Source organism: Solenopsis invicta, chromosome 5, assembly GCF_016802725.1.
Source record: "Solenopsis invicta isolate M01_SB chromosome 5, UNIL_Sinv_3.0, whole genome shotgun sequence".
NCBI lineage: Eukaryota > Metazoa > Arthropoda > Insecta > Hymenoptera > Formicidae > Solenopsis > Solenopsis invicta.
The window spans coordinates 12397038-12424315 of NC_052668.1; the positions used below are offsets into that span (position 1 = coordinate 12397038).

The 27278-nt window shown below is 43.1% G+C and overlaps 1 protein-coding gene across 2 annotated transcripts in view; it reads right to left on the reverse strand.

The window, feature by feature from the left end:
* LOC105199968 (nascent polypeptide-associated complex subunit alpha, muscle-specific form) overlaps positions 1–27278 on the reverse strand; it is a 110066-nt gene that overhangs the window by 31752 nt on the left and 51036 nt on the right. For both annotated transcript variants that reach the window (XM_026132675.2, XM_039449325.1), the window contains exons 2-4: positions 16303–16613; positions 5018–5179; positions 4679–4792 (exon numbers count right to left, since the gene is read on the reverse strand). In XM_026132675.2, coding sequence (XP_025988460.1) covers positions 4679–4792; positions 5018–5179; positions 16303–16536 — 510 coding nt within the window. In that variant the 5' untranslated portion in view covers positions 16537–16613. The remainder of the gene's footprint in view (positions 1–4678; positions 4793–5017; positions 5180–16302; positions 16614–27278) is intronic.

The window sequence follows — 27278 nt, forward strand, 5'->3', positions numbered from 1 at the left end:
CCGCACGTATACCCGGACCGGTCACCGATATCCCCGTCCGACGTGTCGTGAGTTCCCCGTAGGAAATTGGCCCAAGGCCCGTGACCGTGTATCGACGTTACGTCAAGTCGCGCCACGTCGATCACGCTCTACCGACATTATGAAATAATTAGGAACGTCACAGCGCCGACTGGCGCAATATGAACGATCGGCAGGCGCTTTTATCCGATCGCCGTAATTCCAGAGTCCGCCGCCGAGGGGGTATCCGGAACATGTACACGCACGCACCATTCCCATTAACATTTCGCGTCACGTGGAACGTGGTCGCTGGCGTCTGCAAAAAAGCGCCGCACACGCAAATCCGTGTCGCGACGAGTCGCGCTCGTGAAAGGGAGACAAGGTGGTCGACCGCAAGAAAACGGCGGACAGATTTATCGAAGGAATATCGGACGCGGGTCTCGTTGCTTTCATCCTGCGCGAAAATAATTATGTTCTACTTTTTATTTAACACAAAAAGAAGCGTCTTGTAAATAAATTCTGCGCCAAGAGTCGATACGATAAAAATAAAAATATAACATAAAGTATCCTGTTGGCTTGGCACGTTAAAAATAAATCGGATAAAGGTAAAGAGACGAAATTATTCAATTTCAGAAATGTCAATGGAATACCGAGAATTTCTCGATAATTCAGTGGAGTGAATAATTAAATTCGTCTCACGTTAAAGAAAAATCACCCGAGATTTCCCGCGAAGAATTTCGAGCGATTACTTCATCGCGACGTCTGATTCATAATTTAACTCCGTTTAGTTTAACCGTGTTATTTTTTTCACCGCGACATTCCGTTCGTGACAAATGTATGTGTGTGTGTGTGTGTGTGTGTGTGTGTGTGTGTTCATCACTTTAAATTAATTTTGTGGAATGTTAAGTAATACGATTGCATTGCCTCGACCCGCTTCTATTCCTTCGCCGTGAACGTGACGATGAAGACGTGACGAATGCCAGAGAAGGTTTAGGACGCCTCGCGAACATAAGAACGCGTAAGGAGACAATTCGAGGGAATTAAGAATTAATTGCTTTGAATTGAAATTTTGCCGCCAATTAAAGCAAAACGAGCGTATTACGTAGAAATATGCCAAACATGTCTGCAGCTATGCGACGAAAGAGCCGTCTAACAGTGCATCCGAATAAACGTTTCTAGTAAAAGAATAATTAACGAGCCATTTATCGTACGAATAAATCGGCACACTTAGCGCGATGGGCGTTCCACGTTACAAACGTGAACGACGATTATTTTAAGTGTCAGCGAGATGAATCATTAGGAATGGAAAAAACTTTTTCCGCTAATTGCTCGAGAAATTTCAATCCGCGTGTGCTGGGGCACTTCCCGGCGTGCAACGATCGGATAAACCGGTCGGCGAGAACGACAGGACTCTGCAACCAGCACGACAGTGTCATAACACGCTCAACAATGTCATGTCGCTATTACGAGGCGCACACAGCAGCGCTTGCATGCGGTTGCGCACTACCACTTGTAATTCCTTAATGACTCCGGAATGCTGGGCCGTTCGAAGGGAGTGAAAGTCGCGGTTGAACGGCTGAAGCTCGTGATGACTCGAAGGTTGCACGAGAGTGAGACGTTCTCTCTCTCTCTCTCTCTCTGCATCTAGTAATGCCGCGATACATATCGGGTGTGCTATAAAATCTTTGTACAATCGTCAAACAAATTCAGACAGTAATCGCCCAAGTGTCTATTATTAATTAGAGTGGAAGCGATCGTCAAACTCGCTCGAAGGATAATGAAATGAGACGCGCGGCCACTGCCCAGCTCATCAAGGTTAGTGTCGGGCAACGAGAGATGATACGAGCTATAAATATCTAGAATTCTTCTGTGGAACCGCGCGGGACCCTCGGCCCATCCCGCGCTATGGAGAATGCGTGTTTTCAACTGTCCGAGCGATACGACCGCATCCATCACTCGCGGTGATAAACGACCACGAACAACGGGACGTAAAAATGATATGCCGATAGTTCGCCGATAAAGCAAAAAGTACCGCAAGACGCGCGGGATCTATAAATAACGTAACAACGCTAATGAAGCCCCCGTCATTACCATACCCCCGACGCAACACAATCGGAGTGGTCTCTCCGACGACTAGGGATTCTTTCTTCCATCAAACCGATTGAAAAGAGAATAACGGGTGATGCTACAGCGACATTACTCTAAGTAAGGGCGGTAATCAAATAAATTTTTAAGAACGCGACAACTTGTCGGAGGGGCAGCAGTGCGCCGATCCGATGATAAAATTATCGCGCTCGTATAATATCGGGCAAAAGGCCATTGTCTATCGAGACACATGAGCTGCAGGTCGAAGCCGGAGGCTGCGACGAGGGATCAGACTGGCTGGCTGGCTGGTTGGTTGGTTGGCGGCTGGCAGGCAAGCAGGCAGGCAACCGGCGGGGATAATTTAACCACGCGCAGCGAGGAGCCGGTTTTCCACGACGGCCCGATCACGAAAGTTGCGCGCGCGGAGGTACGACGAACCGGAGGGATGAGTCACGGCTGTTCTTCTCTCTTCCCACTCTCTTTCTGTCGCGCCGAGGTCGCGGCGACGAGAAAAGGAAGGGGAATCACGCACGCGAATGCGGCTGAACTGCAAGCTGTATAGAGGAAGACGAAGAGGAAGGTGGCGACGATGGTGAAGGAAACGAGAGGATCAGCCGTACGCGAGAACCCGCGGCTACGCGGACCGAGGCTCGCCTACGCTCTCGAGACAGCGAGATTCGAGACAGCGAGATAACACGCGGGAGCTGCGGGAGAGCGAGGGAAGAAAAAGAAACTCGGCGAGAGAAACCGGAAAGAAAAGCGAGAGCTAGCGTCGTTACTTATTATACATCTGCCGGCGAGCGATGCGATTCGCAGCTGCTCGCCTGCGTTGACCGGAAAGAGTTACGATGATTCATTGCCGGCCTCGGGATAATTAAGAATCTCGGTACGCTTTTCAGGACGCAGCTTCAGCAGGTGGATGCAAGTGCGAGGTGCGTTGACTCATTCTTGTCGATGTTCTTTAGCGTTCGATCTAGACGTGCGCGATCTAGCGCGAAATTTTCTCAAGAGGAAAACGTGAATCATACACAAGACTGTTGATGATCATTACCGAATTATGACAGTCGTTAATTTTCCAGAATTGATCGCGGCGCGATCGAAGCTAGCGACGAAGCCTCTCGATGCACCATGACGCGGGGCACCGTCACGCGATCATCGCCAATCTATATAGCTCGATATAATCGCGCTGATCGAGGTATAAAGCGCGCGTAACATGGAATAGCTTGTTAAGCCGCACGACGAAGATTAATAATAACGTCTACAAAGTGAGCTCCATCATTCACGGAGCTCGTGAAAGGCCGTCGCGTCGCGCCGCGCCGTTGTAATGGCCGCGGCGCCGTCAGCGTCACGAGGTACAACGTGCAGCTGCATAATACTTCATCATTTCCCCCGTGCGACAATGATGCGCGGACATCGGAGGGATGGCCCTCGAACCCCGCCGATAAACACGCGAACCGCGAGAGAGGGAATCGTGAGCGATAACTTAACGAATAACTTTGTTAACGCGAGCCCCCTCGCGCCGAGTCGATCATTTCTACCGAAATAAATCTCCGGTAATCGCGAGCACCTTCGAGATTTATCGGGGGACGGTCCCGGGGTCAATTAAAGCACCCCGCCGTCCGAGAGCCCTCTCGTTCCCCCGTGACGGCTATCGCGTGGCCGTCCGCGATTATCTCTCTCTCCGCGCGGTGCGGCACGAACTTCAAGGGAAACGCGAAGTGGCTACGCTTGATCAAACACGCCCATTATTGGCCGAGACTTTTTCGACGGCCTGGCTCGATTATTCGGTCGCGGCGATTATGCGGCCGGGAAAAGATCGAGGAAGTTGGAACGAGGTCGCGGCGATTCATTGCCGCTCGTAAAGCCGATCGCTCCGTCGTCGCGACCGTTCACCACCACCTATGCTACTACTACCTTGCCCTGAAACTCGTTCAGGCGCTGCGATATGTATTTCGCGAAAGTCACTCGATGAGCGCAAAAAAAAAAGTTCCAATTCGCGCAGCGGCGGCACTAAACGCCGGCCGCGGTGCTATCGAAACGCGTTGCGTAAATGGCTTTATTCGTCGTTGCGTCGATAACGAGGAGTGGCAGGATCGATAAAATTAAAAAATTTTATTTTTCCAGAATAACGCTACGCAAACGCGCACGGCGCGATATCAAAGAGCGATGCAATTAGCTCGAGCAAAATTGAACTCGATGCGTGCGAGAGAGTGCGCAGCGATTGTTCAGCACGCGAGAGATCGGTGTTATGAAATTTAGTGGAGAGGTAAAATTATCCAATTACATATTACCGAGAGTTAAATTACGCATAATGTTTCAATTACGAGTATTCGCGAACAAGCGTTTCCAAACGAACTACCAGCGGATAATGGAAAAAAAAAAAAAAAAAACACTAGCTAGCAAATATAAACGTATCTCGTTCTCTCGCGAGAGAACGCGAGATAACGAATTTTGCACAAACGCGATAATGATATAACGTTAAAAATAGCACTCTGTGTTTGTTTTGAAAGACGCAATGTGTTTTCGCAAGTAATTTATCGTCGCTCCATCAGATGGAGCAGCAATATATTCGTATAGATGCACATTCGCGACTCACCTCTGCGAGCGGCTCTTCCTTGGTGACGTCTCCATTCTTGGGCGTTTCGTCGCGGCTCGGCTTAGTCTTGTCCTTCTTGCTGAAGCTGATCGACCTGAAGGACCACTTTTTCTTCTAGAAAACGAGGAAACACCATCTGATAGCGATCGGCAGACTCATCGCGCGTAATTGCACGTCGTACTTCGCGGAAGTAAAACTTCTAAATTGAGGTGCAAAAACGCGCTGTCTGGCAACAACGCCAACACGTTTCGATACACGACGGAGAAAATTTATTTATTTGTCTTGGAGCACCATTAATTAAGAGCCCGGATCGGCGGGCGCAGATGCGAGTCGCCTTACCTTATCCTTCTTTTTGGTTTCCTTATTGTCTGGAGAAGTGGCAGTGTTCGGACTGGCTGGGGTGGCCTCTGTAGGCGTCGTGACCTCAACCTCCGCGGGAGAGTCTCCAGACGACTCTTGCTTCGTCTCCTCGGCTTTTACCTCCTCTTGCTGCTCCGGCTGCTGAAAGCAGAGAAAAAAGAACTCCCTCGAATTTCGTCCTCCGAGATGCAACGTTAATCCTACGCAAATAACGAATGTCGATTGGAAATAAAAATACTTACGACGGATATGTAAATGTCTCATGGGTGTGACAAATATAAATCATTTGAATTCTCGGAATCAGCCAGAATATGAATCATTATGGACATAGTAGTTTTGCATTCTTACAGTGTATTTCCTTAAGCGTCGAAATAAAAAGAGAACCATAAAGGTGAACGATATCGTTCGTAAGCCCACACTCCACGTCGTAAATTGTAAATCTTACGTCGTAAATCGATACCTTGATACAACTACAATGTGCAACTTCCCGCGGTAATACTTCCGAGAATCCTACTATTTTGCAAAATGATAGCGCTCGAGCATCACCCGATAGCTGCTTTCAACGCGGGGCTCTTCCACCACACGCGAGATATTTTAAGTCGTTAAAGAGAGACATAGGCATTTCCCACGTCAACCTACAAAACCGTGTACTTCATTTACAACTTTATTACTTCGTTTTATTACACCGTCATTAACGAAACATCGAATGTAAATTACATTACCGGGAGAGCTTTGATGAGGATACAATTATATATATGATCGTTGGAAAGTTGATTAAAAATGGAGAAAAGTTTTTCGTAAATTTAAATTAGGAATCTAAAAGTAATATCACGGAAGCGATAAACGAATTATCTCGATGCTTTCCCAATTTACTTCGAAACACAAATCTCTATTAATTTGTACGAAAATGTAGAAGCTACATGACATCGAAACTCTCATTATCTCGTTTCTCGTCAACACTACAGTTAGGCAAAACTGATTACACGAATAGGCTTTTTGCCCGCGAGCGTATACGTTTCCGAGATGATGCTTGTATAGTCGTCGAAAGTTTCTTCTCGTCTTGCGTCCGGAAGTACCCGCCGCAGCCACTCCGGAATGAAGTCGCTTAACTCTTTCCCATCGTACCCCGAGGCTCATCACTTATAAATAATATCAAACTTCCGTGAAGCGGGTTAGTTTTCCCAGAAAGTGCACAGTGCACAACGAGCTGCATGACACGAGAGGCTCCTTTGTCCCGCTCCTGAAAGGCCCTCGACGTACTCTCTAGCCACGCCGACGAGGTGTGCAGCTTACCAAACTAGCTCGAAAAAGTGTGACAAGAGCTTGTAGGCTCGTCTTAACGCAGAGAAACTTCGCCGGAGCCCCGATTAGATTTCGAGTGGCGAGTTCCTGAAGTCTCGAAATCTCTAAATTTCCCATAGAGATAATTGTATACTCAAGATCTCCAATTATAAGATAAAGAGGCCAATAAAAGAATGGAGAAAAGAATCTTTGGGTTATAATACTTTCAATAACTAATATAAACTGCAATTGATTTCTTTTTTCGTCGAATTTAAATTAGTTTTCAACCCAAAGTTATCCTTAAAAAAAAAAGAGAACTACCCTGCAAGTTCGCAAAAAAAACAACTAATGGAATTATTAAGTAAAAGAAACCGTGATGACGCAATCTTTAATTAAACGGTGTACGTAATTGGTTCATGGTTCAAATAAACAGAATACTTCGTTAGAAATGCTTCTCGGAAGTTGAATGAAAAACAAATCTCTCGATACTGTTTCTTCGAATGTATCGAAACTCGTTCTATTAACCGCGTTTCTATAAATTAAAATTATTTTGTGATTACAAATTTTTTTTCTTCGCATTCGCGCGTTTTTTCATTCCATTTGTTTCGTATTTTTCCCGATATAAAATTTCATTCTACAAATCGAAAGATGACTTTTATCTCTTTTTTTTTTTGTTGGATTTGACTTTCGCGAAATTCCCCTGATCGATAAAACCGATAGCAGCGACGGCAAATATTGTCCGAGTCGAATGAAACAACGTGAATAGCGGCGTTTCGCAAGTTGAGGCAGGTGACTGGACTGGTCGATTATACAAACAACGAGCTACTTTATTATCGATGCAAATACGCGAGAACAATTCTAAACGTTTATCCGAGATACGCAAACACACACACATACACACGCACGTGCGTACGTTGCGTTGCGATAAAGCAACGCAACGGCCGATCGAACGACGTTCCACGACGTCGTTTAAGAACGATATAAATCCGACGTGGGCGTTAGATGGCGGATTTCCTGATTTACAACGGGCTGTGCGAGGCGCGACGCACCGTCACATTCGATTACAAGTAACACGCCTGCACAACGCCCCCCTCCCTCTCTCTCTCTCTCTCTCTTTTGCTTTCTCTTTCTCCTCTCATTCCCTGCATCATCGTCTTTTCCAAGACGAGGCGAATCTCTTCAGACGCGTTTTTCACGCATTATATTATGTAAATATCAGCTTATTTCTGCATTCACGAGACGCGCAACGACGAGAAGTCTCGCGGTATCCGGCAAAAGCGAGAGGCGGAGAAAAGAAAAAGAGAGAAAGAAAGAAGAAGGGGAAAAAAGAACAGTCGGAAAACGAGGTCCGAAAGAGACAAGGGAAGAGAGACTGCACGGAATATTCCTCTTGATGTAAATGCCGTCCTGAGTACAATGGCAAAAATATATAACGACTGCGTATTGATGCAAACTGCAAAATGTCGAGCACAAAAAGTGGAGGCACAAAGTCATTTGCAAACATAAAGAGCTGACCAAAAATTTTGCATCGAGGCACAGCATTGTGTAGATGTCCGCGTCCTTTTCGCATCATTCTGTACCAATGAACAACGAAAGCTAGCATCGCGATTGGATACGTAACGCGAGATGGAGTCGAATGTTTTTCATGCCGCGTTTTTCCCTTCTAATACGAATACTGCATTCGGTGTAAAACAAAATAATGAATTAAGATTCCGCGCGCGAATCGTATTACCGAAGACGCAGGCAAATAATAATAATGAACGTCTCTCGTCGAGAGGCCGATATATTGGAATTCGGAGGCCACGCGAGTTTACCATTAATTAATATTCAAAGATACGCGCGGCGCGAGCAACCTTGCGCGGCGGATAAAGACGCCGGGGCTCGTTGTGCAGCCGATCGCAGCACAATATTGGAATACGAAGGAATCCACGCCGGACGCGGCGGGCTTTAAACGAAGGCCGAGAGAGATTTCCACAATAAATTCCACGGCACGCCGCACGGGCGTGCATGTATGTGAATACGCACCATCTGTCCCTGCGTACACAGTTTCTATAACGAATTCCCGAGCATTGAGTAATCGTCGCGATCGACCTTTTATTTTGGACTAGGCGGTACCACCGCCCGCGATCGCGTGAAAACGCCGCGCGATCGCCTAAAGCGAGAAATTACACGTGCCGAGCAAGTTAAATTTAAACGTTAAAATACTCGGTTGGGGATTTACCGCGTTTTAATCGAGAAACCGCGTTTCACTGGGGACCGCGCGCAAGAGAAAGAGAAGAGAGACCGCGATGTTCGCTGCACGGAGAGAATATTCACAGGAATTCAGGCGGGTCAGAGTTGCAATTAGTGGTAGTAAAGCAGACGAGTCGTATTAATTAATAAAGCGCGTTCATTTCGAGCTAGGCGAGCTGTACGCATGATGATTCATCAACGAAACGCGCGGCGCTAGGATATCATGATGTTCGCGCGGTATTAATTATACGTGATACTTCGCTTAATTTCCGTACGATGCGCCGTGCGGCTGATTCATCGTTCGGGGAGGAGGAGATCGATAGGCGGATCAGCATCTTTTTTGCCATCCACGTTAAGCGCGTATATAATATACCTCAATATCGGTGTATTACAATCTACAAGTTAATTATAGAAAGATTCGTGAACTCACGAAAGCACCCCGCAATTTAACTTGTCGACCAATAGAGCAATATATCAATCATTAATAAAATTCCAGTCTATTAGTGTTCTGGGCGTTTTTTTGTTTTATTTTTTTTAATCAATAATAGTACGGACTCAGTTTCAATCAAATTATAATTAAAATAAACAAAGTGTGAGAACTCTCGATAATTAAAAATATACAAAAAAGTGAGGAAATGAGAGCAAAAAATTAAGAGAAAAAGAATTCTAATGTAAAAACATACAAAAAAAAAATGGGCAAGTGAAAGTAAGCGCAGTTATTGAGGCGCAACCGTTTAACAAATAATCTCAATTCGAAAATATAAATTTATACAAGCGTTTCTCTTGACTCATTTTCGAGCCGTGTTCAGCGCACTAACTAAATTATCATAATGTGTACGAAGAGCACGGGACAATCTGCAACTCTCTCTTCATACATATTACAATTTGGTTAGCGCACTGAAAATAAGTCGCTTGGATTTATGTCTCTGAATTGAGATTATCTATTAAATTGTTGCGCTCACTCTCACTCGCTCGCTTTTTCGCGCATTTCCAAATTATAATGTCCCTCTTTAATTTCTTGTAAAATAACTTCCCATTTGCAAAGCTAATTTTTTTACCAGACATCATTGTGCGCATATTTTCAAAAAAGAGACGTAACCAAATATATAAAATGTCTTTTTGCACGCGATAGAATTTTCATTGCGCAGCCAGGCGTGGCTCATCCGCGGCGCACTGGGTGAGTCATGGCCAAGGTTGCGATCCACACCTTGTTCGTTACGTTCCCTTACGGATGCGAGCGTGCCCCGCCGTGCATGCACAGCGCACTTTATATCGCGAATACGCACGATACGTATCGCAAATTTCCATTAAAGAAAAAAAAGAGCGAAAACATCACGTCGGGCTTGTCGGCGTATCAGTGCGGCGTATTAAGGGCAGGTGGTTCGGCGAGACGAACGGGTTGACTCTTAAGCAGCTCGCGCACGCACCTGCCTGGGGATTTGGTAAGACTGCGAATAGAGGCAGCAATATGTCGCCAGACGTACGAAGAACACCAGGGGAAAAGCGATGAATATTCATGAGATCCCATACGTCATACGAACGCGCCGCTCAATCGGACACGACGATGAAACTCAAGGGCGCGATCTGCGCGAATCGTAACGCGCGTGTAACGTCCTCGTAACAGCCGATACGAAGCGATCGGCGTTCGGGCGGGGTAAATCGGTAAATCATGTAGACGTCATGTTAATGAGATTGACATATTTAAATCTGAATGTGGGTTACGCAGTAACGACGGCAATGAAGGAGACACGGCAAAGGAGACAGGGGGAGAAAGGAGAAACTTCTCGAGACGCGCGAGAATATTTAATCTATAACGGATCGCTTTTATGACATTCTCCTTACCGCATTTATGCAAACACTTCATTAGCGAAGTCTCTCTTGCAGCGCAAAAAAAAGAAACTCACGGGATTCACCGAGACGCGATGTAGCGCGCGGATGAGGACCACTGAGCGGTTATTGGTGTCGATCGAACGTGACCAAGTGATCGAGACGATACATGCGCAAAATAGTAAGGAGAAAGAGAAGGGAGGGAAGGAGAAATAGAGAAGATTTATTCGTCTGGGACAGTTAGGTATGCTCCGGTAAGAAAAGGTACATGAAGTCGGTACATGAGTTACGATTACAGTTAGTCGCGGGAACCGGTGAGTGCAGCGCTTGTGCAGCACGGTGAAGTTAGTTAAACGGTATCTCTTCGTTTTTTGTCAAAAATTCAACGGACACCGCAAAGTGCGAGCTACCCGATTCGCAATGTAACGTCGAGACGCCGATCTTCGCCGCTTTATCGGACGCTCGTGATATTCAAACGACAGGTACTCGTGATAACGCGCGAATCGAAAAGCAATGGGCTGCCAAGCAATGAGCTTTTGATTATGAGAGGAGTAATTGAAATAAGGGAGAGGGAGGTAAAATAACGATCCTAAGATTTGTCGATTTTTCCTGATTTCTGTGATAATGTAAAAATAACAATTCATTTTTTTCAGATTCACTTAAACCTTGGTTAAACTAGAATTCTGTAAAATTTAGATTCTTTTTAAGATGTCATTTTATGAAGAAAATGAAAATATTTACTATATTTACTAATTATATCTCGTTTCTTATGAACATCAAAAAATTACATATAGGTGCTCCCAAAACACATTATCCACTCTTGTAGACAGAAATTAAACATACTATTTATTTAACATCATCTAAAATCTTTAATGAATTAAGCACCAGTTCATCATATTATTAGCTTGGAAAAATTTGTCTTATTCACTTCGTCATCTTACCCCCCTTTCCCCAACTCGCTGCCGTTCACGGGAAAATGATTGACTTAGTACACGAGAAAGAAACGGATTCATGTTCGATGAAACGATAACGAGGTATCATAACTCAACGTAGCGTAAACTGATTTTTCGCACGATCTTTATGGAACGTGCTAGAAAATGCGTATAGCGTGGCGAAATCGTATTCTCGAGGAAACTCGGTATCGATTATTTGTCGGAGATACGAGGGAAAGAAAATAAATCTGAATAATATATGCGGAGAAAGGATATTGCCACGAAATTATCCGCTAATGTAGAACAAAGATCGCTTTAAATCAAAACTCTCGCACTGTTCTCGAGTCAGAATGTTCTTTACGACAGGAAAAAGACGTTTGCTCGAGTAACTGACGAAGTAAGTGACGCTTTAAACGGCGCAAAATGATAGAAAATGAGAGATCGAAAGAGGGGCAGAAATGACTTGTCAAAGAGAAATGAAAGGAAGAGGAGGGTAATAGTAAATTGTGCTCTCTCTCTCTCTCTTTCTCTCTCGATCGCGTGTCGTCGTATCTAATACGTGACAGCTGCCGCCGGTTTTGCTCAATCGGAGAAATATCAAGTTTCGTTCATAAGCGAGGAAGAGGTATTTCGAGATATAAACCGCCGCGCACTTATGAAATTCGAGCCGAGAGAAAGAGAAAAAGAGAAAATGAGAAAAGAGCAACAAAGATTTGAAAAGTTGGCACGACAAGATTGATACACTGCACAAACGCGCCACAAAGTTCTCAAGTGGAGTTACTGGAAAAATGGAAAAGTTCGAAAAAATAAATTGTTAAAGAACGTTTTCGCTTCAGTTTGACAACGTAAAAATACGGTGCTTTGTGTAAATAATGTACAGTAAAGATGCTGTACGAATTTTAATCCTATAATATTTTTAGACACATTTTCACATTAAAAATTTAAAAATGATAAATCGATCAAATAAAGTAATTCCGGTATTTACATCATGCGGAGATTTACGTCGCAAAAATCAGAAAAAATAGGAGTTTAGATAATTTGCTTGCAATCACTCTGTTATATTCTTTTATATTATACTAGTATTGTGTTGTAATTTTAGTTTTTTACTCTTAATATTAACAAAACCATCGTGAGTTGAATCAATTTATCAATGTCACGATTTCACTTTCTGTAGCAAGTGTAAAAGATTTAGTGATTATATCGTGATACATACACGGAAAGAACAATTTCGCCGAGTTACAGATCAGAAAGTAATTATATTAATTATATTATATTAAAAAATTTATATTGGACGTTTAAGCTGTTAGAATGTCTAAAACTATTTGCAGTAATATCATCACCCTTGAAAGTTTCACATAATTATTAAGTTCAACATAAAATTATTTTCTGATCTGTATCTAGCTAAATTTTTAAATACTACAATAAACTTAAACTTGTTCTTTCCACGTAAGTATAGAAAAATAATAAAAGATGGAGTACACGAAAATACAAGTGACTAGCTTTCTTTGTTCACAATGATCTATTCAAAATCTCACCCTTTTTAACACATGGCAAAAATGGAAAAACTTTTTCGCGAAAGATTTTTTTTCCAATTATAAAAAAGTATATATTTCGTATTTCTAATTTTTTTTATAGTAGTAAATAACATAAAGTTTTTATTGGTACAGTTCAGATTCTTTAAATATGATAAATATAGCACTTGATAAATTAAGTTTTCGTTAGATGCAGCGTACATACCGGAGTTACCCTATCATGTAATTATAACAAAATTAAATGTAACCGGAAGAACTAGTTCAACAGATTAAACGCGATTGGAATCTTAAAACACGAGTACGCAATTCATCCGTGTTGCTCATCTGACCACTGTAATGTTAACGCACTTCGTAAACGATAATCCGTCAAGGCGTAATATGCAATTAATCACGAGCATACCAGCTTTCCGTTTATAACGTATCTTACGTAACGCTATGATTATCGGCCATCAAACCGATACGCGCGCTTGAGCGGTCATTGAAGCGATGCAATGATCCTGTGAAAAGAGGCTCAATGCGCTGATTCTCGCGTTCATGAGTAATAACTCCGCGTACGAGCAGGAAATCGATCGTTATCGAAGGTAGGCCGTTCTCGGGCCTACGAGCGAAGTTGCATTTCGCCTAGGTCATGCCCAGAATAGTCAACCCCGGATGTCGTAAAAGCGACACTTGACGCACCGCTCGCGCGCGTGAAGTCCCGTCTCTATACGCGGTGCTCTTTTGCCCCATGCCAAATAATTCTTTGGGAACGGACGCGACGAAGAATGCATCGAACGGAACGGGAAAATTGAAAGAACAATAAAAACTGCATGCCCAGTCGCACAAATCCGATAGGGTCATTCTACTGTGAAACTTTGAAAAAATCGATTGTCAAGTATAAATAAATTAAAAAAATCGATATATTTAAAGAAGCTGAAGGCCTACTGTATGGAGCAGAAATCGCAGATTAATCGTACATGTTTTGTTCACGATTTTTCAGTACATATTTTGAACGTGTTTTTCTTTCTCAAAGGGTTTTTTCTGCACGGCGGGACAAAAATCTTAATAACCAATACATCGATCTGAGAAATTTTGGAAGTTTATTTTAAACTGTCGCAATCCAAATCAGGTCAAAATATTCATTTTATTATATTTTTTACATTACAAAATAATTAAAAAAGTATGTTTTCTTCCATTTTTTTTTCAAAACGTCTTTTTTTAACAGAAATTATTAATTGTAGTAGAGACGATAGCAACATGCATACAAGTAAATAAAATAATATTGAATTTTTTTTTCAATGTGTTTAAGCCGAGAAATCAATCCCGTAATGGATAAGTTTTTTAAGACACATTGATGACATAAAAAAATATTGAAAAACAATAACTGATATCATGAAAAATTTATTATTTTATTTATATGTGAGGTGAATTAAGCTAGCAGTTCATCAACGCATTGCTAGACCATCCAACGTATCCGCTACTTTCGGGTAGAAGTGCTGTGTGAGGTGTAGTTTTGAACATTGCTTCGAGTGCCTCGAGATATCTTATTATTATCATGTGAAGACTTTCAAGGATTTCCTTACAGATCTTAAGCATTTCAGTCATTTTTTGAACCTTTGTTAGCATCTCGCTTAGATCTTCTTGCTCAACAAGTACCGTACGTCTTATCTTACTGCCTTTGCCTCGTTTTCTTTTTTGAGCTGTTTTTTTACCACTAGTTTTGAGGTAGGGACTTGCAACCTTGGCTGCCTTAGGTGGTGGAGGAGATGTTTCTGGAGCATTGTGAAGAGGAAGAAGACGGATGTCCGAAGGAGGAACATAAACACCCGGCAATATATGGTTATTCCCTTCTTCTTCATGAAAATAAGGAAACTCAGTGTCTTGGAATCCTCCGGCCCTGTCTGGTTGTTGTTGTGTTATATCCTGTTATTTTATTTATACGTATTTTTATAAATTTTTAAAAATCTAAAGATTTCTTTCAATATATTGTATATTCATAGTAAAATAGCACCTTAATTGTTAATGTAATTCTTTCTAAATATTACGTATATTACGATATATTTAACAACGATTTCCTGTTTTAATTACGCGCGTATTTGTCGGTATTTTAAATTAAAAAAAAATATCGCTATATGTTATATTACTGTCATTGTTATAATTCTATACATTTCGGAAGATATTATATATCAATGTTGCGACACGTTATTATACTCTATTAAAATAAATTGATGATTGAATCTATTGATTTATTATTGTTAGTTATTTCACGGGAACAACGTTTTTAATAATAAAGACGCCGATAAATGTAACTAACGTCGTGAAAGAAGGTGAATACATCGCTTTCGACGATTTGATTAAGATTAATGATTCGTTGGCGCGTGCAACCTCCACCGGATGAATCTCAGCGAGATAAGCCTCGTACCTACGACTTTTACGAGCAAACGCGTGATTCAGCACGCGCTCATTGTAAGCCGTTCGCGTATAATTCACCATACGAACGAGATCATTGAGAAGCGGTCGATAATTGAGCGAGTGACTCACCGCAAAACGATTCGAGAATGTCAATAATCAAGCGAAGAGCGAGTGGAGAGAACGTGGCATTTAACGTGTCGATATTGAATTTGCCTCGCGCAAATAGGAAAAATAATTATACGCGTGAAACGATCGAAATAGCGTAATCGAGAAATCTCGCAGCCTGCCTGGTGATAGGCGTACTCGTGCATAATCAAGCCGGAAATTCGAGTCAATAGTACGATTTTCTCGAGCAAAACATTCGTTAATAACCAGACGTGTGCTAATAAGGTATTAATATATTGCATGTAACGAAAAATTATCGCTGTAGGAACGTGGGATGCAAATATGATCATATCGCTCGGACTGAAATCGAGGTAATTACCTGCGCAAACAATTGACCCTAATACGGTTGACATGATTTTAAGATCATATGCACACAAGACCCATATGGCACGAACAAGAGCTTAACGTCAAACGAACTTCATTCATTCTAGTCGCCAATATTAACGTTTAAACCGAATAATTTAAAAAAATGCTTAATCAACATGTGCTGCTTTCGGCACCTTCTCTACGTTGACGCTTTCAAGTTCATTTTCATTATTTTTACAAGTATAAAAAAAATTCCTCAACGATTCTTACATATACTTTAACATCTTTAGAAAATATTGAAATTTGTATAATTATTTATTTAAAAAAAATTAAAAATAAATGTAACCAATTACAGTGCTCTTAGTTTTTCAAAGAAAGGAAATTGGCAGAACAAAATCGACAAATCGTATGTGCAGAGTGTTAAAAATACACGAGCTCTCTGTTACCTCTTTTTTTGCAGAATAATATATTTAATTTATAACCTATAAAGCTAAACATTTATCGCGCGATTAAAACGTACATTATTCCTCAATATTTCAAGTAAAAAAAAAAAAAAGAATATAGTCGACGTGGCGAATAACTATTGAGAAGGGCTTACCTGTTCCTTATCCTTCTCGGTAGCCTCATCTTTGTCCTTTTCTTTATCCTCGGCGGAATCCGTGTGCGGTGCAATGCCGTTAGTGGTAGGCTTCGTGTCGGCCTCCTCGATCCTCTCCAGCTTGCCGTCACCAGGTGCGGCCGCGTCGCCGACGACGCCTCCTTCGGCGGGGATTCCCTCCTTCTTCGGCGTCGTCGTTATGTCCACAGACCTTTTGCTCTGTCTCGCTCCCATGTTTGCTTCTTACCTCGTGCCACCTGTCTTTATCTCACTTGCTTTCTGAATACCAGGTGGTGTCCAGCTAAACCGTCCTGCAATCAGAGCAAGAGAATCGATTAAAATACTTGGCCAAAATTTTCCAAGGCGCGATCTAGAACGTGCGAATAAAATTAAGAGCGAAAGGAGTCGAGAAACCGAGAGTAAGAGCCAGCAAATCCGCGTTCGTTCGGATTCTGTAATTTGACGCAATTACACGCGTCGATCTGCACGGCGGTTTCGCCGCGGATAAGTTCATCCGTCTCGCGATACGCTGAGGAGCGGGAGTAACTTTCACCGTGGCAAAGATACATCAAAGATCCCCTCGGCGAGTTCGCTGCTCCGTGCCGACGAACGAGGGATTTGTTTATAAGGACAAGGCGAATCCGAAATGCAGCGGCTGCGATTCGAAAACGACATAACTTACATTCACCTGCGCCAGATTGATCCGATAAGCGAGATTTATGTTTATCGATACGCACTGAGCCGCGCCCTTCGCAATTGATAGCGACTTTCGCGCAGGTGTTTCTCTTTCTTTCCTCTTTTGTTTTTTTCTTTCTTAACAGAAATCTCTGCTTAAAAATGCGTTCGTACCGTATACGAGCGGCAGTGTCGAGCGCGGCTGGACGATAATGAGCTACACGAAAGACAGTTCAGAACACAAAAGCCTGATCTACAATGTGCTCTTTGCGTTTTGTCTTGTCCTTTTTGCTTTTTGTTTTGTGCTTTCTGCTTTTTGTTTCCTTGCTTTGTGTATTTTTGTCACACGAAGCCGAGAGACATCGTCATGCACAAAAGGCAAGGATTTTTCTGCACAAAATTAGCAAGCAATTCGCCAAAAGCTTCGTTTACTTGTATCTCAGCTTTATTTTCTTTATCAGACATATTTTTTATCAGACTACGTTCGATTCACCACGATACCGTGGTCGTATTTAACCTAACCAACATGTTTCTTTGCTTTGTTGTCCGAGATAAAATTTGACGAACTTCAGAAAAGACAAGAAACACGTGACAAAAAACACGATTGTCGGTAAAACAGTGCGCGAAGAGACAAGAAAGCAAGAGGCAAAAAGCAAGAAATAGGAAGCAAAAAGCATATTGTAGATCAGGCTAAAGAACGGCACAACGGAAAAGCTCTTCCACCGGGAAACAAACTAGGTATTGTCGTCTCCAAGGATTCGCTTGTTTCCGTTACGTATTCTTGGCTAAAACGCGAAAAAAAGAACATGGAAAAATCAGTGAACGCATGCAAACCACTTTTGCGTGTGCGTGCGCGTGCGTGCGTGCGTGTGCATGCGTGCGTGCGCGCGCGCGTGTGTGTGTAGCAACACAGTACCTAAGCTATCATTTATACAAAGCGTTATGTACATACGACTTATGTCACAAATAACTGGATGTACTATATCCCCCGTCCGATCGAGGTAAATATCCGTCTACCAACGTCGATTTCGAGCTATTATTCACGACGTTTTTTCCAATCTAGGATATTCGTAGAGATATCAAGTTCGGAGCGTATACCACCGACGGAAAAGGATTAGACCGCTCTTTATCGCATTACCTATGGCACTCGGAGAAGAACAGAAATACGCGTCGTTGTCACGATTCTAATTATCGTCGGAAGAAGAGAAAAATAGATGGTTGAAAGTCGTCACTCGGGGAGCGCAGAGCTAACGGTATCGCGGCGATGACTTCGCTAGTAACGAAAGCGGAAACGCGCGCCGTACCGAGGGAACGGCTGCGAAAAACTGGCACGGCGAGCGCGCTAAAAGCCAGGCAGGCTTACCTAGACCGCTCGTTTGTAGCGCGCGCGTTAACGCGCATTTAAACGGCCACGTGGTTTACGTACGCACGCACGCACGCACGCACGCGCGATCACTGCCGTTTGTAAGCGTACGCGCGCCAGCAGCTGACGGCCGCGACGCGTAACGCATCTGTGGTCGCGATGAACTTACGTGAGGTCATCTTTTGTGTGCCGGCCGATCAAAAAGTTCAAACAAAAACGATCGAAAACGACATGAAACGCCGGGATTTTTTAAAAAGAACGTGAAGACGCGTAATATGAATAAGTTGCACGTACAGAAAAACATTGTCTATGAAGTCTTTAATTCGAGATAGATCTTTCTAAAAATGTATCATCCAATATATTATCTCTTGTATACATTAGAAAAAGTAAATAATATTTCATTCAAAAATAATCTTAATTTTTATGGAGATCTTTTTAAATTCCAATTACTAATTATAATGTTTAACACATTGTTAAAAGATGTTTCTAGAAATGTTTCATATCATTAATATAAAAATTAATTAATACAATTAAATGCTCTTTTATTTCATCGCAATAAAATGTTTATAATTTATAAAATAGAAATCTCCGAAAAACGAGTTCAATATAATCGCGATTAAATAAAAAATGTCAAAAAAGAAGAGTTTATATATTAAGGTATTAAAATGTTTTATTTCTGTTTATTACATATTTAAAAATTTTTTATTTTGAACAGTATTTAGATTAAAAACACTAAATTTTTAACTGGTCTTACGTATTTACTTTTCATTATTTTAAATTTAAACCGTTTAAAACTATAATATTTTTAAGTATTTAAAAAATAGAAGGAGAAATAGAAACAAAACATATTAATACCTTGTATAAAATTAAAAAAAAAACACTTCTTAATGCGCTATTTACATTATTACGTTTATTTTTCTATTTAAAGTACATAATTTTACGTATAATCGCGCAAAGTTCGCTTGCTATGTATAAAGTGCCTCGTGGCCGACAACTAAAATGATTTTTTAAGTGTCTCCTCGACACTTCATATTGTTAATATTGTATGTAAGACTAACAAGCTGACCGAAACGTAATACGATGTCTCAAAAGAGACTTTCACAAATACATGGAATTAACGCATTATTTGCACTTCTCGCACGTCACATAATAAATCAATATCAAATGACTATCGCACGCATCTACTTTTCAATCGTTATTTTTACGGACCGTTTCCTTTTTCGCATTAATCACGTCGCTTGCGACATTTTAAAAAATTGTATGAACTCTAGAAATCAATAATCAGCATTTCGTGTTAATTAGCGGCTCTCGTATTTAGGTATATCCATTGTTCGTCTCTCCGTTATCACGCGTATTTACTTCTACCATTTTTATCTCGTCAGATAAAACATATTTATCGGCAAGATCTGAATTGTTTTGAGGCGCGGGAATCTCGTGAATGCGGTACCAACGTCTAAAGTTCTATCACGCGCATTTTCCGGGTCTTCGTCGAGGAAAAAAAAATCCCATTAACGTGGCGATTTTCATCGCGCAACACGAAGGCGAAATTGACTTTCTGCTTTCTAGCGGCGATTCGTTCCCCGACTGAATTCGCCCAGCGCATTTCTCTCGCTGCACTCTCGTCGCAGTTAAGTTACACTGGACGGATGAAAGTCAGCGAGCGAAGAGTCGCATTTCGAGCGCCAATCGAGCGACGAGAATACGGAATGTAAGTCGAGTCTTCTTCGCGGCTGGGTTTCGTTTCGCGAAAACAAAACTCGCGCGCGTCAATGCGAAGCCGGTGCTTTGAAGCGGCCGTAGCTATATCCCTGTCACCGCGTAACGCCATTTGTTTCAAGGTATCCTATTCACGGTGCATTGCACCTCGCTCGCAGCTATGCGCTGCTGCCTATCGGCTGGCACGCCACACGTCTAGCTGTCGCGTATGAGCGCTGGGATCCCGTGGCGGAAACACGATGACACAATACTGTCACCTCCGTGAGACTTCCACGCAGCTCCGCTCACATAATTTTTGACACGTTCCGTCACCACTCGGTAACAAAGTTTAGCGAAACAGTCGGAAGATACCAGACGAGTGTTTATTCTGCGCGAGCCCGAGAGTGTATTCTTGCACAAACATTATAAATAATAGACGACAATGTCTGGAAATAAATCCTCTTCACCGAAGTGCAGAGAGAAAGAGAGAGCGGGGCAAAGTTAGAAGCCATTATCATGATTCGTCTTCGCCTCGGGAAATAATAGGACACACAATGCCACCCCTATGGACTAACGAACGGTGCATTCCCCTTCGACACAGCCACATTTTCGGAACCAATTGCAGTAGGCTCCGCACAAAAGCGCGCCGCGCGGTGGAGAGGGAGGCGATAGCTGCGCGCGTTCCGCTTCGCTTCATCTTTATTTCTTCCTGGATTACCGAATTGGTAGAATAATTCGTGTAACTTAAACGAGGGCATCGGCTCGCGATCGGCTGCGCCCGCTTCCTCCTGCGATCGATTCGTTCGACCGTGCAACCCCGACAATTGCACGTTCCACGAGTGGCTTTTGGAAGAAACATCTCGCATGCCGGAAGAATCATCGTCGAAGCATCCGTAAAAATAGAAAAAAAAAAGAAGAGAAGACGTAATTAGCGTCTGCTATATTCGGTAGCAGCAGGAAGAGTTTCGACAAATATTTATGTTATCCCATATCGTGCCCGTGTGCACCACGTGGGATTCGTGCGTCCCGCGAGGCGTTGTTGCGGTAAGAAATAGCTCTCTATCGTGCACCCGAGAAGAACCGCAGACGATCGTCACACGTGTGTCGGTCCACAAGAAACGGCTCTACATGGAACGTGGGAAATGGAAAATCGTCTTCGAAAGATCATATTTTGTTTCCCTCGTGGCGCGACGGCGAGCTCCTCTTTTTTTCTCTCTCTTTCTCTCACTCCGACTTCGCGTCGCACTCATCATAATTCGACGCGCGAATTTCCGGTGGTGGTGGAGGAAGGTCACGGAGGCGTATCGCGGACGCGTCGCTATATTTAGAGGAGATGCGACATCGCCAGTGCTTCGCATCGCGAGATAAACGTCGCTGTCGCCAGTGCGGCGCCGAAATATAAGTGTGCGCCTCTGGAAACGCCGCGATCGCCCGCTGTTTTCGCGAGCGATCTCGTGAACGCGTTTCTCTTGCGCGGAACTCCTCCACGGAGTTCCTCCGTGATAAAAATAGTCCTAGGCGGAGAAAGGAAATTCATCGTCGCGCGTGAGACAGAGAGATATGCTCTTCCGAGCCGATTCACGCAACGGAACATCACGCAACGGAACATGCATGCACATACATACATGCGCTCTGCCACTGTTGTCGTTTGTTTTCCTTACGCTTCGAATCTCTTTTTCCTCACTCTTCGTCTCCTCGTATTAACAATCTCGCTCACGGTCCTATCGCCGCGGCGACCATTTATATCAGTCGTGGTGTGAGAAGCGACCGCGCGAGAACTGGTAATGCGAGACGTCTTGCGTAAGAGTAACGATAATTTATATCTTTTCATGCTTTAAGACTTCGCTGCGCAGCATTTAGCAACGCTCCCGGTAAATTGCGAACGATTATTAAGCCCCCTCCGCGCATCCCTTGAGCATTCGTTAAGGCGATGCTGGAAATCGTCAGTTTTATCGATGAATTCTACTTACACGCGATTTACGAAACATCAACAGACTCCTGCTGCATCCGCAGAAAAAAGTATCGAATCAACAATTCATTGTCTCGTATATAAGCGAGAATATAAAATCTTGGAAAATTTTATAAATTTAAACAGACATAATTTGCTCTTACATGAAGAGAAAAATTTTCTGTGTAAGCAAACGTCTGTTTAACATTATAAATTCTTCCAAGATTTTATATTTTTGCTTATATGAAACAATAAATTGTCGATTTCATATTAATTTTCTTTCCTGTGTCGAGATCTCACGTATAGTCGTGAGCTAAAAGGCTGCAACACATTTTCTTTGATGGTAGATGGTTTGATGCTTAATTGGTTGGATCCACAGGTAAGAACCAATGACGTTCGCCGTTTGATGAGCAAGTCTACATTTCAAAAACAATCGAAGAAAATGTGTTGCAACCTTTTAGCTCACGACTATACACATATACACAATTTGTCAAACATTGTATTCTCTTAAACCTTTAAGCTTGATCTACAATGTGCTCTTTGCGTTTTGCCTTGTCCCTTCTGCTTTTTGTTTCCTTGCTTTTTGTATTTTTGTCACACAAAGTCGAGAGACATCGTCATGCACAAAAAGCAAGGATTTTTCTGTACAAAATTAGCAAACAATTCGCTTCGTCTACTTGTATCTCACCTTTATTTTCTTTATCAAACATATTCTTTATGAGACTATGTTCGATTTGCCACGATACCATGGTCGTATTTAACCTAACCAACATGTTTCTTTGTCTTTGTTGTCCGAGATAAAATTTGACGAACTTCAGAAAAGACAAGAAACACGTGACAAAAAACACGATTGTCGGTAAAACAGTGCGTGAAGAGACAAGAAAGCAAGAGGCAAAAAGCACATTGTAGATCAGGCTTTAAGTAGGCAGGTGAGGTGGCCACAAAACACCGCAGACAACGAGAAAGAAATGTAGGATTAAAAAGTCTCGTTTTGAAAAAGCAACTTAAGTACATGTTCCTACAAGTCTTAAAGTTCACTCTTTTTTACATTTCTCTATCTTTTAAGAGTTTAATGTAAATTTAAATGTAATATACTAATAAAAAATATAACGATATTTCTGTGAAGTGTTTTCAGCACCCCACCAACCTACCTAAAGGTTAAATGAGGGTTCCTGGCTTAATTCTAACGAATCGACATTATTCATTTATTTATTCTACACCTAGCTCTGCCTTTACTTCGCATAAGTAACCTGCATAATGTTTCCATGAAATGAGTGAATTGACCGTTTTGGTCGTATTGGTTGTATTAAAGTAAAAATCGATATCTGTAATTATAAAACTTTTTCTCTCTTTTTTTTAGCAAAAAACGGAAGAGAGCCGTGTATCCTAGCATGTGCACTTTTAATTCTATAAGAGAGAAATTATATTTCTGTAAAAGCAAAACGAAGTATTTGTTCATACAAAATGGTACTTTGCCGGTAATACAGACAATTCCAGCATCGCCTTAAAGCTGCACAAAACAATTTTGCAAAATACGACAGGCATTCCGCTGCTTGTTCGCTCGCGACGACTATAACGTCCAAGTTCGGCCGTTCGGAACGACGTTATTCTTGACAAAATTAAGATTTCGTAATCGAACATTTATAAAACCATTCCTCGCTTTCTCAATGACAATAAAATATGAGCAAAAAGTATACGAAAAATATCTGATAGGCTTGACAAAATTGACCGAGTCGAATCCAACAGCGGAGAGTGTCGTAATAATTCTTTTACGACGTATTCTCCCCTCAAATAAATAGTTTCGCGGCGCGCGTTGCGAAATATCGTTGCGCGCCGCACGAGGCCGCGAGAAGGCGTACTTAATATGCACCGAGGAGTCGTTGCGGTCGCCAGCGAGTGCACGATACAGCGAAGATAGATTCCGTGGTGTATCCTTTCGCGGTAGTCGCGATTCTGCGACAGGTAAAAGATAAGAAAGGGGAGGGGGGGAGGAAGGGGAGAGAACGAAAGGCGATTGTACGAAATAAAGCCTGCGAAACGGCTCCCATTTTTCCTCGTGTTATCCACTACGTTCGGAGTGAACGAGCGCGAAGGTATAATGAGCGCCGAGATTTCTTTCGGTCGTATCGCTCAATTGATTAATAAGCGCATTCAGAGGTCGATGCCATCTATTAAGGCATTAACAACGGCATAGCGACCGTCGTCGGGCGTCGTTTGTGTGAGAGAATTCCTCGTCGGCGATAACGCGAACGATAAGCGATGTGCACAGAGAAGAAAACGAACCGAACGAGCTATATGGGACTATAACGAAACAACGACGACGACTACGACGACTACGACAAGGAGCGGTCGGAAAATTGGATGGCTCGCGGCGATTTCAAGGTTGCGCAGGTGCATAAATAGGCAGGCATCGATGACTCGCGTGTTTGTGCGCGGAGTTTTCGATCGGCGCTTCCTCTCTTCAATTTGCGTCTACTAAAATAATACTTTTCTCGCTTCTCGCTTTCGTTAACACGTCTCAGCGTGAAGCGGGTAGCAATCAAATTTTTGATACTAATTGAATTTACACACTGAGGGAAAATATTAATAAATATTTATTCGAATTGTACTAGTAAAATGTTTGCTGAACGCAAATATATATTTATTTGGTACAAGAATTATTAATTTAAGTATTAATTTCTTTTATACAGCAAATATTTATGTGCCGTAAGTGAACATTTTATTAGCGCTGTTCGAATAAATGTTTATTCAAATTTAGACATTTTTTCTCTCGCCGCATGAACCGGCGAACAACGGTTGCGCGTTAAAAATTCCGCGTCTCGTTGTCATTGCGCCGTGAACGACGAGCTGCGCACGAACAAGGATATTCTATCTTTGTACGGTGATACGAGATAAACCCGAGATCGATGTTCGTCCGCAACCTGACTCAACACTTCAAGTCGCTGTCACATCCGCTGACTCATTAGATGCTCCAAATGACAAACGCATTCTCCGCGATAAACAAAAAAACATTGTCTTTCTACGACACCGCGCGAGAGTGCGCCCGTCCCCTAATTCCCACGGGCACGAAATGTACACGCGTATGTGGGTATACACGTATATGCATACGCGCACGTGGTCGTGTAACTGTACGCCCAATCAATCAGCCATTATTTCCTTGCGCCTGACGCGTCTAATTCGATGGTTCAGCTCGATAGAAACTACACACACACACACTTAGGCACTAAAAATAGAATAAGAAGGAACAAATATAACCATTAAAGGTAAAGATAGTGAGTAAAGAAAGTCACCAGTCGGACGGCAAATGTAAATGTAACAAAGAAAGCAACGTAGATGAACGATCCTTGGTCTATTGAAATGGCACTTTGACATTGTGATTAGTTAGGAATATAGACACGCTACTGTGGACGCTGTATTCTCGTGGCTTCCTTTTTGTTCCTCGTCTCATTCTCCCGCCTCATTGTATTGACCCTATTTCGAAAAAAAAAAGACATCTGCTCTTTCTCTCGCAGCCGTTATCGAAATTGAGAATAATGTAGCGCGTAGAAGAATAGGTGTCGGGGCCCGTATGCGAGTGGACGCGTGTCCCGCATGCGTGAGCAGATACGCGGCCGCTCGCACGTGCTCGTGACTCGCGCTCGTATACCGCCGAAAACCGTCGTAAGAGCAAACAGGGAAAGTTAGTGGGCCTGAAAAATACGCGCGCGTACGTAATATATATATCCGAACTGCGCAGCAGAATGGATCTATTTTTGGCCTGCTTGCGGCGCGTGCACCCCTTCGATCAGTGTAAACACGCGACCAGAACGCAACAGGGGCGAAAAGAAGAGTCCCGGGAAGCCAGCGGAGCCTGAAGAGCGCTCGTAAAAACGACGTCGGACAAAACAGGGACGAGGATTTGCGTCGACGGTAAAAGAAAAATCGAAAATTAGTCGACACCATTGACAAACACAAAAAATATCAATGTGCAAAAATGATATCGGTACATTTCAAATGCACTTAAACATTCTGGCACAGAATCAAAGCCTTTTCCAACTGCGAACAATGACAGTCGATTCGATCGAGCGCGATTAACGCTAACCGATGTCGAAACCTCGAGTCCAAGCCTCGTGCCTCTAGCGTGAAGACCGCGCTAGATCTCGACCAGGAATCGTATTCAGCGCGCTGAATGCGCTACGAGAGCAAACCGCCGCCTCCTCTCTTTCTTGGAGGCTGTACGCGAAGGAGAGAAAGGCAGATGTGGGCAAGTTAACGACCCGTTATCGCATGGACGCCGCCGCCGCCGCCGCAGCCGCAGCCGCTGCCGCCGTTGCTGAAACTGGTTGCTGCCGATTGCAAGAAGCGGGGCGCGGATCGAGGGGGTCGTGATGGCGAGCCCCGTATGAGGAGAGGCTCCAGGGCGCGTTGCAACGAGGAGCGGCTGCGGCTGCGGCGGTGGCGGTGGCGGCAGAGCGCGAGGCAATCGCGTTCGCGCGAGAGGTGCGTTTGACGAGGCCACGATCGAACGAACCGGTCGACGTATGCACGTACGATGCAGGTGTACCGACGCAGCAAATGCCGTGGCGCGTCTTCTCCGCGCCGCGGGCGGATTTTCGCGGGAAAGCTACGGAAGGCGGCGGCGGCGTCTTCATTTGCACACAATGCGCACGCGATGTTAATTAACGGGAACTTATAATCGATGATAACGCACGACGATGACCGGATGCAAATGCAAGAGTTACGAGCAAATTAGACGAACAGAAACGTTTTTTCCTGCCGTAAAAATAAACGCCGAGAGAGAGAGAGAGAGAGAAAGTCAAAGAATGAAAACCTACGGTGCGAAAAATGATCTGCGCAGGGAGAAAATGTGAGAACAAGATGCGTTTGCAAAGGATCTCGACATTATCTCGAGCCTTTCTCTGCTCGAACCGCCGTTCCCCTAGCAGCAACAATCGCTTCCGTGGAAGCCTTGACTACAGGTAGAGGCCTGTTATACCAAATCGACACAAAAGGCAAAAGAGAAAAACGAAAGGGAAAAGACGAGCCAATAGCATGGCGCGCCGATCGGAAACGTTAAGAATATATCCTCGCGCAGCTTTTTCACCTGCCTTTCTCTTTTTAATTCCATCAATTGCAAAAAACTTTTACGAGTCAACACAAGATTTCCTAAGTTGTGTACATGCAGCAACTCGTTGCAGCCGATTATTTCACCGTAAAATATTAAAATTTGAAAGTTTCTCTTTTTGACACAGAAGAAAATCGCCAGTACTGACTTTGTTTCTGGATAATATTTCTTGAACCAAAGCTAAAAGTAAA